Source organism: Barbatula barbatula, assembly GCF_947034865.1.
Source record: "Barbatula barbatula genome assembly, chromosome: 7".
In the NCBI taxonomy this organism is placed as follows: Eukaryota; Metazoa; Chordata; class Actinopteri; order Cypriniformes; family Nemacheilidae; genus Barbatula; species Barbatula barbatula.
Genome location: NC_136770.1, coordinates 16,903,416 through 16,923,821, shown reverse-complemented (window position 1 = coordinate 16,923,821; position 20,406 = coordinate 16,903,416). Strand labels below are relative to the sequence as shown.

Sequence of the window (20,406 nt, the reverse complement as noted above, 5' to 3'; positions counted from 1 at the left end):
CAGCATTCAATTATATAAACTGAAGAGGAGAGGAAACCGTGCATATTATATGACTGACCACATCATGGGTTAATGGTCAAGACATGGACCAGACATTAAACATAACCCACCGAAACACATCTTCTAACACAGCTGCTATTCTCCTGTTGTTACCAAGTAACTGAAATTTTGAAAGTTAACCAAAGGTGTGAGAAAGAACCATCTGCTATATAAGGCAGCCAATGTTTTCTATAAACATCTTCAGTAACGTCTGAATATAAAACACTGGGTCAGTTCCCAAAACAACTAGCAGGAAACACAAATAAAGTACTCAAACTACACCTTGGCTACGACATCACTGGGACAAACTGTCGTGTTGCTTTCATTTTTATTATCTGATCTGAATTAATGATATGCTGTAAATATACATGACTAATAGATCTGCCTCGTCCGAGCATGAGGCAAGGCTTCAAATGACTGTATTATATTACCAGTGTGAGACGGGAGATGTTAGCCTCCATGACCTGGCATTTGAGGAGGCACTTCATAGCATGAAGTGCTGACACATGACTAAATTCTCAGACTTTTCATGAAATGAGATAGCCCTGACCCGGCGCACACACCGTTTTCACCTCTCCTGTTTCGAACAAAACAGGGACACCCACAAACCAGCTTCCACGGTTTAATCCTGGGGGATGCAGCAGAAAAGCTCATTGATCTGCACATGATTTGAGAATAACAAACAGCACATTCACTTCTATTGATCTGAGGAGGCTACGAGACAGAGTAATGGTATGAGCTTTTTAGGTTACATGCTTAGGGCATGAGTGACACTGTCAAGAAAAAACAACAACATCAAAAGCTCCAGTTAGTAACCAAAACAGCAACATTGGTAAATCTAAAGATTGATAAATCTAAAGCTCCAGTTAGTAACCAAAACAGCAACACAGCTTCATTTCAGAAAAGTAATTTGCAAAGTTTTAAACAAGCTGGATGTAATATATAGCATTTCTACACGCTTGAGCTTGTATCCTAATAACCTAATATATTCAAGCAAAACACATACTGTATATGACAGGACTAGGTAATGTAGGCATGTGGTATGCAGTGAAATGGTATGGTATTTTCATCACATCTCTGGGGTAATTAAGCTACAAAACAGTTCCCCGTTTCACACTTCAAATTACATGAAGAAGTGTGTAACTGTATCGGCAGACTGCTGTTCTCATTGAGTTGAAAAGTGATGTCCCTGCAACATTCGCTGGGCACGTAATGAGGGAGTCAGAGAGGGCTAAAAGCAAACTTGACAGCAGAAATGGATGCCATTAATCTAGTGAACCATTATAAATATGTGATAAATAACACAAACAAAAACATTTAGGCCGACCTCGGGGGAAGAGGAAGGTGAAAACAAATTTGATGCAACACCTAGCAAGGGAAAAATATTTCTGTTAAATCAAACCTCATGTTCTTTTGGAGCGTGCCAGGGTTATAATGTGTGTCCCTGTCGAGAACTAATAAAGACAAACGTAGAAGCTTTAAAAAAATTTTTTTAAAGTAACCAAATATTAATGAAAGGGAACTTGATGACCAATATTTGTGACAGTACATCCGAAAAATTCATCATTCACTCAACCTCTTGTCATTTTAAACCTTTATGACTTTTGTGTTCTGCGAAAAAAACGAATGTTGTTAACTGGACCCCATTCCCTTGCATTAGTTTTGTGTCCAATCACTGGATTGGGGGCCAGTGCTGTACGATGACTAACTTTCTTCAAAATCTTCTTTTGTGTTCTGCGGAAGAAAGTAAGTCATACAGGTTTGAAATGACAAGAGACTGAGTAAATGATGACAGAATTTTCCTTTTTGGGTGAACTATTACTTTAAAAAAGGAATAAATCCTAAAATAGCCACACCAAATTTATTATGGTATGTTCACATAAGCTGCATTATTGTGTTCATATCTTTATCTATTAAAGGTTTCGGATCCGATAGCCTCGTGGTCAGTGCTCAGGCGACCCGAGTGCGATTACAAGTTTGTGATCCATTCCTGATCACACCCCCTTCTCTCTCCCCCTTAGCTTCTTGTCCTCTCACTGTTACCTTACATATAAAAGGCAAAAAAACTTAAAAAAATAAATCTTGTAAATAAAAATATATACCCATAGGTATTAGAATCCAAAAGCTATAAAATGCATATATTCAACGTACAAAGTGCAGTACATTACCAAAACTTGTTTTAGTTGAAACCAGATACTTAAACGATCTAGAAGTGCCGATGGGACATTAAAGGCAGTCCCTTATTAGAGAGCTAAAGGGATAGAGGATGTAATCTAGATCTCGGATAAGAAGTTTATGTTTAGAAGTAGCCGTGAAGAGCAGGCATAGGCTCCTTCCAAGAAACAGCAGCATCGGGGCAGATAATAATGAAGTGCTGAGCAAGCCGCAGGCAAAAAAGCAGAGCTCCTTTTCTCATAGGCACAGGCTGTTTCTTGCAGACTACGATTTGGGCATTTGTGTGTGCACTAAACACAAGTGTGTGTGCACTAAACACAAGTGTGTGTGTGAAAGACTGGTAACTTGAAAATCTACTTGAAAAAAACAAGTAATTTTTGCAATATAGTCTGTCCAGAGAAAACACACACTTTCCTTTAGACATAGACAAAGTCAATTATGTTGTATGCTGGAACCAACGCGCCTGAACAAAGCAGTACGTTTTGCTTTGAATGATTCAAAATTTTTATTTTCCCACAAAATATCTTCTCTTTAAATAACTTTATCATCTCATTCACAACTAGTCCATGTTACTGAACAAGGACTAAACAAACAAACAAACAAACAAACAAACAAACAAACATTGATGCAAGTGTTCTCAACAGGCAGAGGGAACATCATGATAAGAGCTCCTGTGATAAATCATTTTACTCTCTTATCTCATTGCCACTGAAAAGCTCATTCAGCTCCAATGTTGTCAGTCCACTCCCTCATGCAAACCGCAGGAAGTGTGACAGAGGTAAAAATGGCACAATGGAGAGCTTACAAAGATGGCTTCCTTGTTGGCAAAACAAGAAAGAAATCTATTCACAGCAAACACGGCCATTACGTTGATGGTTTTGTCATAAGCATCAATGTGAACATGATGAATTAGACAGCCACATTCACATACTAGTCTAACCTGTCATCATACTCTCTTTTAAGAGAGACCTTTCCAGTATAGTCAAATAGATTACTTTATCTTTATTTTCGACAAATAAAACTAACAATGAGATATTTCCTAAAATGCACTGAAACAGCAGTATCAGTACCTATCCTCGGCACATGCATACTAATAAAAGCTTAGCCTACTTTTTTGGGTCTACTTTTCATCATTCAACAAAATATACTCATAAAGAGAAATTATCATATTTGTAAGATGAAGGCCTGAGGCAGGCTACTCCGTTCATCAAAACCCCATTAAGCTGTAAAAGAAGTCAATTTAGAAAAAAAACACAAAATAATGTTACATCTACCGCCAAAAGTAATGACAACACACTGTATAACATTATAAAACAATTGTTGCAGTCCATGAATCTGATTGGATTGGTTTGAAAAATCAAGGGCCAGAAGAGCACTTAAACCCTTTACAGTTTTTGTTTTACTCCAAAACAATGAATGTTACAGCATTACTATGACAAAGTTATTGATTGCTTTAAATGAGATGTCACGCCAGTCACAAGCTTGGTCACACTCTTTTTGTCATTTACTCAAATAAACGCTTACCTCCTTATTTGCGTAGAACCGTGAAATATAAAACTCCAGAATTTAGCTGCCTATTCGCCTACATTAAAACAATCACAAGGGACTTCTCAAAGTACCTCTTTGAAACAGAAACCACATAGACACTAACATCTGCTGGGTTCACACTGAGGTTAAAAGCCCAATGCGTTGATCTACAAAATCTATATTCACCCTGGGCGCTGCAAGATTTTAGACACATGCATCTTTTTCCAATCTTGTACATTTGTGCCTATTGAAAAGCAGGGTTGTATTACTTATTTCAGCACTGGGAGTCATTTCACTAGCTAAGCAGTTTTTACAAGGATGTTCTTGGGTTTGGGAAGCAGCCAGCCAGACCACAAATAACAGGTTTCATCCACCAGCCCTCATGCTCATCAATCATCTCCTATGATGTAAAGGCTTTGTATCTCTGCCGACTGCAGTACATGAATGCAGGGTGGACAGTGGCTGCAGTTTGTAAGTGATAAATCAACTTAAAATGACCACCTTGATGGGCAAATCCCACCCAACACTGCCGTCAAATATGTGTGGAGAGTCGATTAAGCGGTAAACATTCCTTCAAGGCACACGCTGTTGACAGCAAATACAAAAATATGCTGTCGTACGTGGTTTTAAGATACAAATGAATAGAAAAGTTGATTGAAATTTAGCGGCATCTAGCAGTGAGGTTTCGAATTGCAACCAACGCTTCAACATGCGGTGGCCGACACAGCACTAAGATGTTTTCACATTTCTGCTTCTTTTCCGAAAGAGATAACGTATTTATAAAACACTCTCTGTAGTGCAGTTGTCCGTTTAGGGCTAGAAAGGGGAGCCGCAGTGTATATAGAAATAGTTAATTTCAAGGTAATAAAACAAAACGCTTCGTAATGTAAGTTCTCTATGCATGTCTGAAGACATAGTTATGTATATTATATTGCATTTCTGATCCTCCAAAAAATTATACATCGGCCCTTTAAGAACAGAATTGTCCATACAATTCTTTGTATATTTTTACCTAAGTAGTTACATAAAATTATAAATGTAATACATTATTGTTTAATGGTGAAAGATTTGCACAAAGTAAACACCTACTGTACAAGTTTTCAAGTTAAAGAAAAGCACAGGACTTTGTGTACTCTCAGCAACTCTTATCTGGAGAGCTTGATGTGTCTGGTGAACTGTCTAATAGAGGCAGCAGAATATACAACTCCAAATGAATGTCTGGAGGACCGAAAACCTTGCTGCCAGGAAACTACATCCACAGAAGTAAAAAATGCAACAATTATTAATGGCTTAGAGCATGAATCAATTGCTGGCAGGACACTGATGGATTGGCAAAGCATGGTTAAATTAATCTTGTGATAATATTAATAAATAATTAAGGAGTTATATAAATATATAGTATTTATACATATATCTTGGGTGTAATTTGATCTCAGAGGATGAACGGATCCAAATCAATAGAGCTCAAATAACCATCAGGACCACAGGAAAGAAGAGAAGGGAGAAGAAATGCAATACATCATATCTGATCTACAAATAATAGTCTACAAAGAAATCAATGCTGTATAGATTTTTCCAGGTATTAATTCTACACACACAAGACTTGAAAATAAGGCAAACGGTGCAAATCTATTAAATCAGATTTTATCAATCCGCTCATGGCTGACAGCATTACACGTGAGATTAGTTTGGCTCTCTGCTGGATGTTTAAAACAAAGAAAAAAACATGCCCTCAGACAATCTGTTGAACACCACTGGCATTTGTATTGAGAAAAGATACATAACCAACTAAATAAAGCATGTGTGCATTTGGTCAGCGTCCTGTGCTTTTAATAAACGAAATAGCTTTAAGTGCATCGACCATCAAGACAGACAAGCAATAGTGTAGGAGTGAATCATAAAGCGGATGATGATGTCATTTTATTGGATGCTTAATAGCTCTCTCTTAATTAAAACTCATCAATTAAGTGAGATGTACCTAAACCTCATAGATAAATCAGGGTGCAAACTAAAACTCCCTCATGCTTATGTAATAACCCACAGCACATTTACATCTGCAGAAGCCGACCAATGAACCTCTGCCTGTTCTTTAAGAGATGAACAATTCTGAAGTTAAATTTCCTGGACCTGAAAGGCAACATGAAGTATCTGCTGTTAGTTTTACAACAGCATAAACACAAAATTACAGATTATTTCCTGAATATATCCCAGCCTGGACCAGCATTAAAAAAGAGACTCTAGTCTTTTATCATGTCTCATTATAGAAGATGAAGCTACACAACCAACTCTGTCGTTTTGACATATTTCCCCTTCGCTTCACAGCCCTCCAGAGAAAACCTTCAGACGTGCTTTTATTCTTTACAGCAACATTAAAGTTGTTTTTTTCAATGTAACACTTTCCTACAGTGGAAAAACATAATATCAGAATTACATCTTCTAGAAACTAGAGGGATGCAAGTAAAAGAAGGTGCAGAAAACCTTGTCTGGCTGTCTGGTTGCTCTTGGTTATACTGGGCTCGTAAATGGTGCGAAATCTCAGAATTGAAAGTGTAAGACTCCACACCCATGAGCTCCTCTGTAATAGCGGCAGTTTATTTTAACAAGAATTTCCTAAGATGACTGCATCACTCTACCAACAGCAGATCTGGTTCTATAAAGCTCAATTACACCTGTATCAACTAACACTGAGATCATCCGAATTGCTTTTCTTATAGTTGGATATTGACTGATTACATAGACACTTCTCGAGTTTATTTACACACTGTCTAACGGTGACGTTCAGAGAGACGCAAGGCCAGCTGTTGTATTGACAGTCTGAAGCTACAAGCAGGTTAATTAAAAGGGAGACATGATCCCCCTGGTTGATCCAGACTTGACTCGATCAATCGCTGCACAAACTCAATAACTAATTTTTCAGGCTCATCACATCCTGTCTGAGATCATCAGATCAAACAGGGAAAAGTCTGGAGACAAGGTTCATTTATTTAAACCCATCTCTACAACACAGTGTATAATTGATGAGGGTGTCTCAGTGAAGAAAAAACATGGTTTGTGACTTTCTTTTTAATATGTACAGCAAAGATGTATAGGAAAATTTATAATGTGTAGCAATGTTATGTATGATGTTATATTATACGTAAAATGGTCTTCCAAGAGTCTTAAGCCATGTTGAAATCAAGGTTCAAAATCAAATTTAAACTTGGATATAGCTTCATTTTAAATTCCTAAAACTATCTCCAGTTAATAAGATGCAATAAGGGGTTAGTTGCATAAGACTACGTCTTTACAACTAGTCTTGCTGACTAGCAATTCTTTAGGACCAATCAGTGTTTTCAGATTTCAATAAGACCAATCTACCTTTTATTTAAATGATTTTAAGTAGAAAAATGAGATGACTAACTTGCAAGACCACCAATTTATGCCATCGGCCCAAGATGTAATTGATGATTTAATCTTTTGGTACATAAGGTACTCTTGAGACCTTTCACATCTATCCATAGCTTCATCTGTGTTTATACATTTAACTGCATTTAAAGAGCAACAAATTAGATTTATTCTTGCAATTTACTTTACATTTATGCAAAGAATATTTAGCTCTTCACTACACACTAGTGAACTTTCCTCTTATTACAGTCCTTAACGTGCACTACGCTCTCGGTCAGTTGTTTATATATTCCGAAGGGTTAGGCTGCACTAGTTAGATCAACCGGAACCAGGATACACTTCCAATAACAACCGATGCATTTGTTGCATCGAAGAGTGCAGAACAGTACTCTACTCTCAGCCATTCTTGTCTTATTGTTCCAAGGTTACCAGAGCGGGCAGGACGCAGGGCTGCTAGAATGTTATAGTTTTATTTAATTAACGATGCATATAGGAATTTATAGTCTGTCTGATATTTGACCTGTGTTTTGACTTGCATAACCTTATATGTTTTGCTTATAGTCAATGTTTTCCTGTACAGCTGCTTTGCAACAATGACAATTTTTATTTTTGTAAATAGCGCTATATAAATAAAGCTGACTTGACTTGACATGTGCCTACCGACATTGTATGTATGCACTTAAAAAAGTTTTTCACAGTGCCATTGAACCGTTCCTGGCTGAAAGGTTCCATAAAGAACCGTTAACATACTAAGAGCCTTTATCTTTCACCAATGGATATTTACACTATAAAAAAGTAAAAAAAGATTTTCAAAATAACTTTTAAGTAAATGGTTGTTTGGGGAACCAAAAATGTGGCATTGCTTTAAAGAACTTATTCAAATATTCACACAACTGTAACCGTGCACATAACTATAGACTTTATGAGTATACTGCAATCAGAGTCCAAGCTAAATACCAACACATTCACTATAAATTTTACAGTCACACCTCCACAGCAGCAGAGCTGTGTGATTTTAAGAAGTATTGAGCAGATTTCTTTCACTCCAGTGAACATGACCCGTAAACCAACTAAAATCTAAATTTTCAATGTCACGGTAAGCTTGTCCTATGTTTTCCCATCTAATTTACTAATATTTCAAGTTACTGTGTATCAGTTCGGAGAATAAATATCTATTGAAATTTGATTTAATCTTTAAACTGAAAGTATGTAAATAGCAACACTGATATTAAGTCGAGGCTGGATGCAGCTGACACACTGTGGATTCAATCTGTTAATAAATAAAGCCAACCCTGGAAACAAGTCAATCTTGCTATAGATCGTAACTGAGAGTGACACAAGGGGTACAGAAAGAAAAGAAAATGGAAATGCAAATCAATTCACAAAGAGACAACATTCATAACCGGCCTGACAGTTTCCACGGCAACCTGACGTGGCTCTTTTCCATGGCAGTGCTGGCTGAAGAAATAGATCTGATCTATGAGTGAAATGGCATTCATGTGGAGTTGACCTCGAATAAGCACCTGAAGCCAGAGCACAGCCAGCCACAGAAAGTGTGTGTGTGTGTGATGAGCTCACTTTGTTGTCACTGACAAGAGTAATGCTTTGAAGGAATAGTTTACCCGAAAATGTAATTTATTCAATAAAATAAACAAAATCCTAGCTGTTTCTGGCTCTGTAATGGTACTGAATTTTTAAGCTCCAAAAAGGCATACATGTTGAAGTGATTCAATATTGAGATACACAGAGCCACCGTGCCGCCTTTACAATTGTAGTTTTATCGTGTAATTTGTAGTTTTTCTTTACATCTCAAATTGGATTATTGTTTATTAATCTAAAACTCATTCAATGCTAACTCTATCCTTCACTACAGTATATCGATAAAGGCTCTCCCTCATATTTGTAGAAGCAATGGACCTAGAAGACCAACAGAATTTACAGTAGATATAACCAACCTTGAGACAGATCTAAGAGTTAGGGTGAAAATAACAATAGAAATACAAAGATGTTCATCCAGTAGATATACAGCAAAGACATTCACCCAGCCAATGGCTAAACTAACTCATGCGCCAATATCACAATCTATTTTTAGTGTGAAAATCACACCTGAGGCTAAAAGTCTGTTTAACACATGGTAACAGATATTTACATATTTATAAGGTGACTGCATACGTTACAAACCAGACACAAACCATACTGCCAAGCGCATTCTCTTTTACATGAAGGTTAACAAAACAAACGTATTACACATAGTAACAAAAGAGAAGTAAATACACAAACCATACACAGATCCTTGAACAGATGGGTTGTGTGCGTCTGTATGAAATGAGATCAGCATGTTAGTTGAAACAGACATTGGTTCTTGCCTTAAGGCAAAGATACAGTCCACCACTGACAGCAATTAAATTCCCTCCCAGAACACCCAGCTAATGCATTTTAAACCAAGCTCTTTCTCTCTTTAAGAACGATTATATAAAGCACGATATTAGAGTGCATCGACACTTTATATTACACTTAATTGAATTGATCCGCACACTAATTTAAGCTCATACACTAAATACATGAATACAAAATAAATAACTTGTTAAAGGCTGAATTGTATGGCAACAAAACTGGGGAAAGAGACATTTTTAAATTTCAAACCTGACAAAATAAGGTACCCCAAGACCCAACACCTTGTCTTGAGATAAGTTGTGTCTGGTAGTTAGGCTGGTGTGAGATCATATCCTCATTATGTCAGTCAGGGCATTAAACTGAAGGTATGGAAAAGGCATCAGTCCTTAAAATCTCCTGGAGAACGAAAAGTCTGAGAGAATCCACACTTTATATAACAATCAATCTTTTTCTAACCGTTCTAATAGGAACACATTCTGAATTTAGACCACACTTCACGTGTTAAACTTCGGACCAAATGTGCTTGATCTGCACTTGTTGGTGCTACAGACATGAATTACGTCTCAAATCTGGCTACCTGTTAAGGAGAGGTATGATATTGCATTTCTAGGCTATCAATTCAGGGATTTTAGATTCATAGCCTTTGCACAGGTAAGCATCATGTTCATTGGAAAACGTTAAAGCTGAAATGTGTGATTTCTGGACAAGTGCCATCCAACAGAAAACAATTCATTTTTTCTGCCGTCCATTGGACAGTCAAACAGGCAGCAAGGGTATTGGTTGAACCATTGTTGCTATATCAAGCTGGTTAACATGCTCCAATAGAGCATTTGTTTGCCACAATATCATGATGTTTACACTTTTTGAGGAGAAATTATAATTATCGCTTCATACTGAGCAAGAAACATGAATATGATCAAGAATTTTTTTATCACGGAAATATTGAATAGGTTAAATAATAAATAAAATTATAAATAAATAAATATAATTGTATTAAATTCAAAATAAAAATCTCTATAAAAATCTATTATGTGAAAGCTACAAAAAGTTTTTTCAGCAGTGACAAGATAAACAAATATTATGTCGCCTAAACTTAACTGTGCGTGAGTTTACAATTCTCCATGGATGGGTTAAATGCAGAGCAAACATTTCAAGTGTGGGTTACCATACATTGACAAATACTCGCACTTTCCCTTTTCAAATAAATATATATATATATATATATATTTAAAACTTATAATATAATATATACACACGCATATTGCGTGTGTATATATTATATTATAATTTTAATATTATAATCAATATTAAAATGTATAAATTAACATTAATATAAATTCAATATGACATAATTTGTTACCAAACACGGACATGATGTTAAATTCTGTCCAGGTGCATGCATTAGATTAAACCATCAATATATCAATCTTTTTAGCATAGATTGTATTATTATGCTTACCTATCAAAACAGAAGTACGCAAGTCAGGCTCAAACACATAAAGAACGACCAAACTGAATCCCAACATTAAAGACAGCTGCAGAAAACACAAAGCCGACTTCACAGTGAACGCATCAAAGTCTCTGCACTCACTTAACTTCAAAGAGTTTTCTTTTAGAAATGTGATTCACACAAGTCTTCCACCAGCACTATAGCTCACAGTCCAGGCGGAATCGTCATGGGAATAAGCAAAAATAAGAACAAGAGAAATGCCAAAACAAAACGAAAACCTCGTCAGCCAATTATTTCTGGAAAATGAGTTGCCGGCAGCGAAGAGCAACACTGTGCCGTGTTTATTGACTCTGTGCTCCAAATGTGGTTGTGATCTCAGGCAGAAGTGTTTAATTTTTCATATGCATCTTAATTGCTATCTGGACTCAGTCAACCAGAATCTCACCGTGGGGAGAGGAAGAAAAACAAAAGGGCTGTGTAAGTCCTGCAGAGACCGGGGTAATTAACTAAATTTGGATCAGTTCATTTGAAGAGAACACAGCCGTTGTAGCTTGCCGGCCTCAATCTTACGTCGTTGAAACAACTCAACAAAATAAGTGTAAATGGTCATAACAGATATAAAAAGCCTGTGTTTGTAGAGCTGGAATATTAATGGCTAGCGGTTTTCAGAAGCGGCTCATAATTACGAGGTCCAGCGGTCATTACAGTGAAAGAAGTCGTCATATTCTGCCCAATTAAAGTTTGATTCCTTCCTCTGAGTTTTAAAAGGTCACAGCTTTGACAAATGAGGATGAGAACAACTTCCACAATGTGAAAGACATACAGAACGGTGAAGGTGATGACAGCAGAGACTGTGGGGAAATGAAGAGGAGGTATGAAATGAAGCACATTTTTTGACACCAAGAAAATTAGGCAGTTTTTCGCTTCACTTGTATTTTTTAACTCTGAAGGTCAACTAATGTGCATTTTCAAAATGGTTGCTTAAAAGTACGTCTTGGTTTTATGAGTATATGGTGGTGGAAAAAACGATCAAACCCTGAGATGCATAAACAAAACAAATCTGAGAATAAAGCACTCCAAGGATAAGATGAAGAGTTGGTGCCGTTAGTGATGGTCATGGTTCAAATCATTTCCTGAACAATAAAATGTCAAAGTAGACAAGGGGGGACACTTTGCTGTATATTAATTATGTGACAGAAGTGTGTGAAGAGTGCGGTTATTTAGGTCAAGCTTTTGAGAATGAAGTCAGAACAGCACGCAAAACAGCAGGAAGGCATCGCAGGCGTTGACACCAAAGGACTGCTTTGGGTCATTGCATAAAGTCATAGCTATTTATTCCCATTTAATCTTTAATGCCAAAAATAGCTCATCACTCTCTCTAACTTTTAAAAAGTGGCAGAATAGAACAACAAACTCTTTCAAAAGAGACTTAACATAAGCATCCATCATAAACAAATCAAACAAGTTTTGACGACTTGTAATGCAAAGAAAACTGAGGATTGTACAAAAATGCTGGGTGGTGTCAACCCATAGTTGCCTATAAGACAGCACAGGTATAATCCAACTAGTTTTATGCATATTTTTCCTAAAAATGGGTTCAATCCTGGATATTTTGAGATTGTGGGATTTTAGGGCAACTGGCCTCTATAAATTAAAACAGGAAAGTGTGACCTACTAATGCCCATATTATTGATAATTTCCTACTCACTTTTTACCCGCAATACTATAGACATTTGAGACTAAACGGAGAATAAAGTTGTTCTAAGGGTTGTTTCAACCTATAAATGGGTTAAAAATGAATAAACCGACGGATGAAGAAAATTACCATCCCATTTAATCCAAATGATGGGTTTTGTCCATACTGATGTCTATTTTCTGTCCATATCACCTAGCAACAAAAACTCGAGACTCCTAATAGCAAATCCATTGCATTTTGACCCACTGTTTAATCAATAATGCTTGAGACCTATTAGTTGAATCATTAAGGTAAAAGTTGTTGTCATTTTGTCATTCCTACTGTCTAAAATGCACTGCCATACATTCACACCAGCACATGTACCCCGTATATGGATAATGTTCGGAATTTAGGCAGGTTTTTTTAAGAGCTCCACCTCTTACATAAGATACTGCAGAATTCTTGACATTTATTTCCCTGAGCAGGCCACATAACAACCCTCTTCTACCCTAAATGCGTTCTGCTGTATATAGGCTAAGTGTATCTATCCAAAGTTTCTGAACCTAAGCAAAACCATGGACACCCAGGTCTTCTTTTCAGATTTGAATAATGGATGTGTTCTGTTGGCTGGACAGGTGGAGTTATTGAGGCCAGTTAGAAAAACATTGTGTTGTGTATGCTTTGTACTTCTATTTCTCCTGCTCAGTGGTTACTGAATGCTTACCCTTGAAGAGAAAGAGTGAGTCATCGCTCCCTTTGGTGACATTGCTGATGGGGACTGCAGCCTTTAGATTTTTTCTTTTGCCATTTAGGATTTTAGAAGTGAACGGGCATCCTTACTCTCTTACCTACACCTTGAATTAATATATTTTGTACATTTAATATGATATTACAATATAGGCCTAAGCGAACCATGTAAAATATGATGAGTAAAGATTGTTAAATGATTTTCTGAATCAGTGGTTTGGATGAAATTGAGTTTCAGGTAGAGGCTAAAAGGACTGAAGTGCACTGGATTGCAAATAATACATTTATGTTATAATAAAAAAATATGTTTGTGTTAAGGAAAACTACATAAGTAGCCTCAACATCTTTGAATACATTGGTAGATTTTAAAAATCTAGATCACCCAAAAATGAAAATGACTAACCCTGTTCCAAACCTGAATAATGTCCTAATGAACACAAACAAAAATGTTTGGAAGAATGTTTGCTACCAAACGTCTCTGGGGCACTATTGACTACCATAGCAGGAAAAATGGTACTATATCAATGGTGCTTCAGAACAGTTTGGTTTTACACATTCTTTAAAATATTCTGTTAAATAAAAAAGATAAAACAACTCTGCGGGTTTGAAACAACTTGAGGGTGAGTAAATGATGACAGAATTTCATTTTTGGGTAAACTATCCATTAAACCTGACGTGAAAACAATATGGATAATAAAGACATGCTTTGTTTAAAAGACAAATGTATGAGCATCAACAGACCCGTTGAAAAGAAAATAATATTACAATAAAACTGTAACAAAAAAATAAATTTTACATTACATTTATTTAAAAGAAGGTTTGCTTTTATATACCAAGTAATTTCGGTACGATGTTGGATCACCTCACATCATTCAGTGTAAAAAGCAAAACTAGATAAACCAAATGTCTTCCCTATCTTTTGCTTGAAATTGTACATCTACAACTTGTCCGCGAAACACGGTGCAAACATACAAACAGCACTACCTTGATTTAGATAAGATGCAGGAAAACAATTCTCTTTAACGTACAGGTTCATTACTTTGGGCCACAGATCGGCTCGGTTGGCCCATTGCAGATAGAACATCAGATTAAGAGCCTGAAGACCGAAACAGCAGGTGCATTTCACAAAGCAACAACAACATTTAGGATTGAAACCAGATAGGGTAAATGGAAACAGAGCTAACAGGACAATTACAGAGAGGTAGACAGACTAACAACAGACCTCAGCAGCCCCTGCCATAAGTGCTGTCACCTTGGTTTGGTTAGCAGCACAGTGGAGGGTCTTTCAAGTAGGCTAGTTATTCATAATTGCCTTTTGCATATTTAATCACAGTCGGTCACTTTTATTGTTTGCAACCTCTTGTAACAATGATAGTAGATGAGTGAATACGCTGTTCTAATGTTTTGTGTCTTTTGAAATAGATGTGTGGAAACCGGTGTAAGTGACAATGATTGACTGTCTATTCATGAGAGCCATATCTACTTATGTGGGCCTCAGACTGCCTATAAAAGCTCCATTAACCACACTAAAGAACAGAATCCCTGAGAGAGGAAAACAAATCATCGTTTAAAATATACAACCAGGGCATAACTTATATCTGATACCTTTCTATAAAGGCACTTAACTGGGAAGCACAATGAAAAAGCTTATCTTTTCTTTTCCATTTGTAAAATATAGTTTTAGAATTTGGTAGCAGCTGTTTAATCTTAATGTAATATTTGAAAGCTGGAAGGTCAATAATATAACCACAAAACAAAACGTTGCCTACAGGAATAACGCAAGCTTTCCTTTCTGCCCCTGTCTATATGCAAATATTATGCAAATAGCAGGCTATGTAAATGCCACTGTTGCCTGACTCTAGAAAAACGCAAAAATCCCTTGTTTCTTCTTTCCTGGATGTGTGCATTTAACAGACCTGAACAGACCGAAATGATGTGTGGATACCCAGAAGACTGTACAACTGCAGTATCAGCAAATCACTTGTGTCAGATTTCTCCGATGTCAACGCAATTTCTTAGCTTAGGTCTGTACAGTCTCTAATGTATAAAACTGTATGCAGTAAATAGTTTTAAATTGGAAAAAATACAAACTTTTGATTTACATTTCCTGTATAAAATGTGAATGTTATTTGCCTGTGAAATATAAATCTGATCATTTAGAAAAAGAGAGGGACAAGTTACGCCACAAAGTTTAGTACTTCTTTATTGCCAATTCCAACCCAACACCACTTGTGTCTCTTCTAGTGAACTTTTGACATAACCATAAATCTTGAAATCTTGACCAAAAATGATCAGATGCATCACTTTGCATAATCAGTTATGGTTTGCATAACACAAATGTTATTATGCGCCTAAAAAAATGTATAATCGTACAAGCGTGAGACGCACACACAGTTCCATGCCTGTAGTTTGAAAGGTAAACACCATCTGCCTGTCCGGCATGGTTCCCTTTAAAACATCCCATCTCCTGTTCTGTGTCTCCCTCACACCATATACAATAAAAACCAACCCATGCTGTTACGCCTATAAGAATAACAATTTACTTGGATTGGGGAATTAATGTAAATATGCGATTGTTTAGCATAGACATATGTTGTCATATAAATTATTAGGCATAATAAAAAAGCAATGAAGAAACACAAAGTAACACAAACTTAAAAACTAAAATGTCCAAAAATAACTTAATATTTGACATATTTGTAGCAAAAGCCAACAAAACATTGTATGAGTCAAAATTTTTCTTTTATTCCAAAAATCATTAGGATAATGAGTAAAGATCACACAAAGATATTTTGTCAATTTCAACTGTAAATATATCAAAACTTTTGAGTGGATGCTGCAAAATTGTAAAACAAAATTAACCTGTTTCTTTTTAGCAACGGCCTGCTACAGCGCCTCTGCTCAACATCTTCAAAGGTCATTTTCTCAATCTTTAATTTTTTTTCTACCCTCTAGATTTTCAAATGGCTGTACAGCATCGCTACCAAATATTGCCCTATCCTAACAAACCATACATCAATAGAAAGGTCATTTAGTTAGATTTCAGATGGTGTATTAATCTCAATTTCGAAAAATGTACCATTATGATCAGGGTCACATATAAGATACGTAAATATTACAAAGTACTGTTATAAATATAACTGTACTCACCCCGTAATGCAAGATATGAGTCATACCATCCACCCCTATACCTGCTTGTACCGTCACCATACAGTATATTTTATTCATTATATTGTAATACTGAATACCAGCATCTACCAAGAGTTCATTAGTTACAAAAATAATTTGTGTCTAAACAATTCAGCATGCTATATTTCCGCAACTTATTTCCTGGAAGCTGCCTTATATTGTACTGAATATCATTTGTCAAACAAACATCTAAAAGAGTAATTCCCTTTTAAAATCTCGAAAAGTGCTGCATCACAAGAAATATTATTTATGGGGGCACTCGCCGATGTGTTTATGAATTCATCATCCGCTGGTTATTTGTCACATAAAGTGATGATAAGTTCAACAGGCGATGGATGATAAATTCAAAAGGCCTTGATATCAAACTTTCTCCCACATTTCCCCGATCCCACTTAAGAGTTACTACTTTTTGATATATTGATGCGTGACCCTAAAACAATCCTGTACACAGGCACCAAGTGTAAAAAATAGTATAAATTGCAGCCCTTCTCCATCTTAAATAACAGCAGATTATTACATCTAAATAACAGCATGCCACCGTCTGCTGGCAGACAAAGCCCAGCAAATAATCAGCAATTAGTGTGTCCACAGCTCCTCTTTTAGTATACAAGGCTGTTTTAAAGAGGATCTGCTTAAACGCTGGCATATTAATTAGCACTTTATTAGCACACTGCGCTTCACTGCCGTGCTGAGTACATTATTCATGCATAAACATAAGGGCTGAGATAATCATGTAGCTTCTGTGTAGTATTATAGCCATTCAAGAGTTGTACTGTTTAGTTCTACATCAGTGCACGGCTTAATGGCTCTGCATTTACAAGAAGAGGGCAATGCTGCCACCTGCTGGCTGGAGCATCATTCAAGCCTTCTTTACATTTTTAGTGTGAAACAAACCTTCTAGGGATTATTACCTATGATTCATTTCATTGTTCTTGGAAAAAACTGACCAAATGATATGTTATATGTTTCTTTGGAACTTTCCCTGTGGAAATGGTCATAAAATTGTGTATTTCGAGATATACTATGCATAATTATTGACCACAACTTTGCCAAGCCTTTGTAGCAACCAAGAGTGAGAAATAATTATTCAGACCATGGTTATGGTCAAAGTGTGCTACTTGTGGAGCCAGACCTCTCTGAGCATATGGGGTTAAGTGTTTGACCACATTAGTGATGAAGCAAATCAGTTCCTTACTCGAACCTAACTAAGATTAATAGCATTCTTTGTCATTGGGTGTCCCTCAAATCCTTGCAAAAATGTGCTGTACCAGCTTGCCTTCCCAATGCATCATGTGAAACAATATCTCCTCTCTAAAGGGTGCAGTACTAAGCATGTCCAGTAGATGTAGCTATGGCACTGCACTTTATTCACTGGCACAAAGCATTCAAACCATTGTTCAAAACAGTCATCATCAAAATCTCAGTATAGAGTCAACATCTCAGCATAAAGCAGATTGAAGAGCGCTGATAAAGGTTATATTGCTGTAATTGAGACAAATCGATGCCCTATTTATAGACCCGCATAAACCACCACACTGTTTTCTGACCTTCATGACTTTCTCCAAAGATGTCTCATAATAAAAATGAATTTATTAGAAATCAAATGGTTTCAAAGTTAAAATCCACCTTTCAAGAAATGACTATTATTACAAAAATATTTGTAATAGGAAATCTTTCTGAATCAACCTAAATTAAAGGCATGACAACAAATACTTTATGACATAAATAGTGAAATACATTTACATGTAATAAGATCTAAATAAGATCTTTATAAAGCCAAGCATAATTTCTTACCATGCATGTCTTTTTCATTTTAAAGTGACATGTTGTTGACAGATTTAATGAGATTCATTCTTAAATAATGAGCAACTGATGATGCATCTTATGGTGCTTTTCCATTCTACGGTACTGTCAGGTTTAGTACGACTCTGTAAAGTACGGTAAAGATCACTTCACTTCAGCTAGTTTGCTAATCCACAGCGGTTTAGTACCACCTCAAAGCGGGTGGGGATTATAAACACTTCATCATAGTTGTGCCACCTTTACTGCCGTAGCATAATTGTGAATGTGACACAAACACACGCACAACACAGGAGTAATGGAGCATATCGAAGGCGGATGGCAGCAAAACAAAATACTGCTAAAATACCAGAGAGTTTGGGAAATCTTACAGCAAAGAGCAGACAACGATCATTTGGTTTGCTCGACGGCGCAAAAGGGTAACATAATGTTATGCTAATGTAACATTTAGCATTGCGTCAAGGTTCTCAATCTCTTTATAATTGTCACGAAGCATATAACGAAATGCCAATATTACGTATTAAAATGAGTATTCATGCATTGCAAATCCAATGATGCTGGTAATGATTCTCTCTTCCCAATCAGTGATCTATGTGTAAACACGTTATATTTTGGTATCGGTACAGTACACCTGGAACCTCAAACGAGGTGGTACTAAAAAAGTATCAGGTTTTAGGTACAGTACCCAGGGGGAAATCCCTCAAAAGTGAGCTGTGTCCTGCCGTACCGTGCAATACTACTCAGTGGAAAAGCGCCATTAGATGACATGACATACTTCATCACCATGTGGCAATTTCTCTCCATGTGGCATATTGTGCATTTGCATGCATTTGTGTTATATAGATTGTGCGTGGTGTGTGTTCTGCACGTGTGCTCACCAGTCCTGCAGTAAGCGAGGGGGCAGACTGGCCAAAAGACTGGCTCCTCATGCGGACCAAGTTGTTTGGCTCTCCAGCGTGTTGCTGCCAGGCCAGCTGACTCACTCCACCGTGCATGCTGCTGGACAGAGGCAAAAGCTGCTTTCCTGCAGCACACACAGAACACAGACTTAAGTGGTCAAGATGTGATCTGCACCTGTTTGCATACATGTCTGTGTTTTAAAAGAGTCAAATCACAGCCAGTTAATCTATTTATCTCTATAAAAATACAAACACACCATTGTACACCCCAGTGCATGCAAGTGGAATAAAGCAACAGCAAATGTCTGTCATCGACAGAGCGTTTTATAATGGCCCTGTTCCAGATTGCATTGTAGAACACATTGTGAATTCGTCCTCACATTCAGCTGCATTATGGGCCGTTAACGTGTTATTGCAGCAATGTTAGAGCAAGAGACAACACAAAGTCTCAAGGCAAAATCATGCAAATTTACTTTCACTCTGTGTTCACTCAGATATTCTGGCAGAGACAGAATTTAGCTACACTATCCTGTCGACAGATATCTGACAAGCAAAAGACAATGGGTCACTGTGCCAGCTGCAATGCTATTGTACCTTTTGTATTGTCAGTTTACAAACGTGAAATGCATTCACGTTACAACGCAGCTCATTCATTTTATTACAGTGCTGTATGACGCAGCATTCCAAATATGCAGGTGTAGTTGCATGTTCTCACCGGTGAGGATGCCCGCCATGCTGCTGCGGCGTGCCCTGCTGTCATCCTGACTGAGCTGTCGCTGCAGTTTGGTCTTTCCTGCGGCAGGAGACAGGTCGGGGTTACTGAGTTTCCTAAACAGCAGGGGAGGTGGCGCCGGGAGATCCTGCAGAAACACACACACAGATTAGGACTTTCCTTGTTTCAATGACACACATTTGTTTTGAATACATTTATAAAATTACAATGCTACGAAATGCCACACAAGAGACTGTAACTGCAAGGACATGAATCGGTCAGGGGACCTCAACCTGTGTCAAGCTTTGGACCCCTTGGTGGATAGAGAAATAACATCTGGCTTACATAATGTGCATACCTCTTTAATGTGTTTACATAGACTGTTATGCTTACATCACAATAACTATCCCAGGGT

The 20,406-nt window shown here is 37.0% G+C and overlaps 1 protein-coding gene across 1 annotated transcript in view; it reads right to left on the bottom strand.

The window, feature by feature from the left end:
* Positions 1-20,406, bottom strand: part of mast2 (microtubule associated serine/threonine kinase 2) — a 108,124-nt gene that overhangs the window by 64,716 nt on the left and 23,002 nt on the right. Inside the window, exons 2-3 of the mRNA XM_079460784.1 lie at positions 19,995-20,139; positions 19,259-19,404 (exon numbers count right to left, since the gene is read on the bottom strand). Of these exons, the coding sequence (XP_079316910.1) occupies positions 19,259-19,404; positions 19,995-20,139 (291 nt within the window). The remainder of the gene's footprint in view (positions 1-19,258; positions 19,405-19,994; positions 20,140-20,406) is intronic.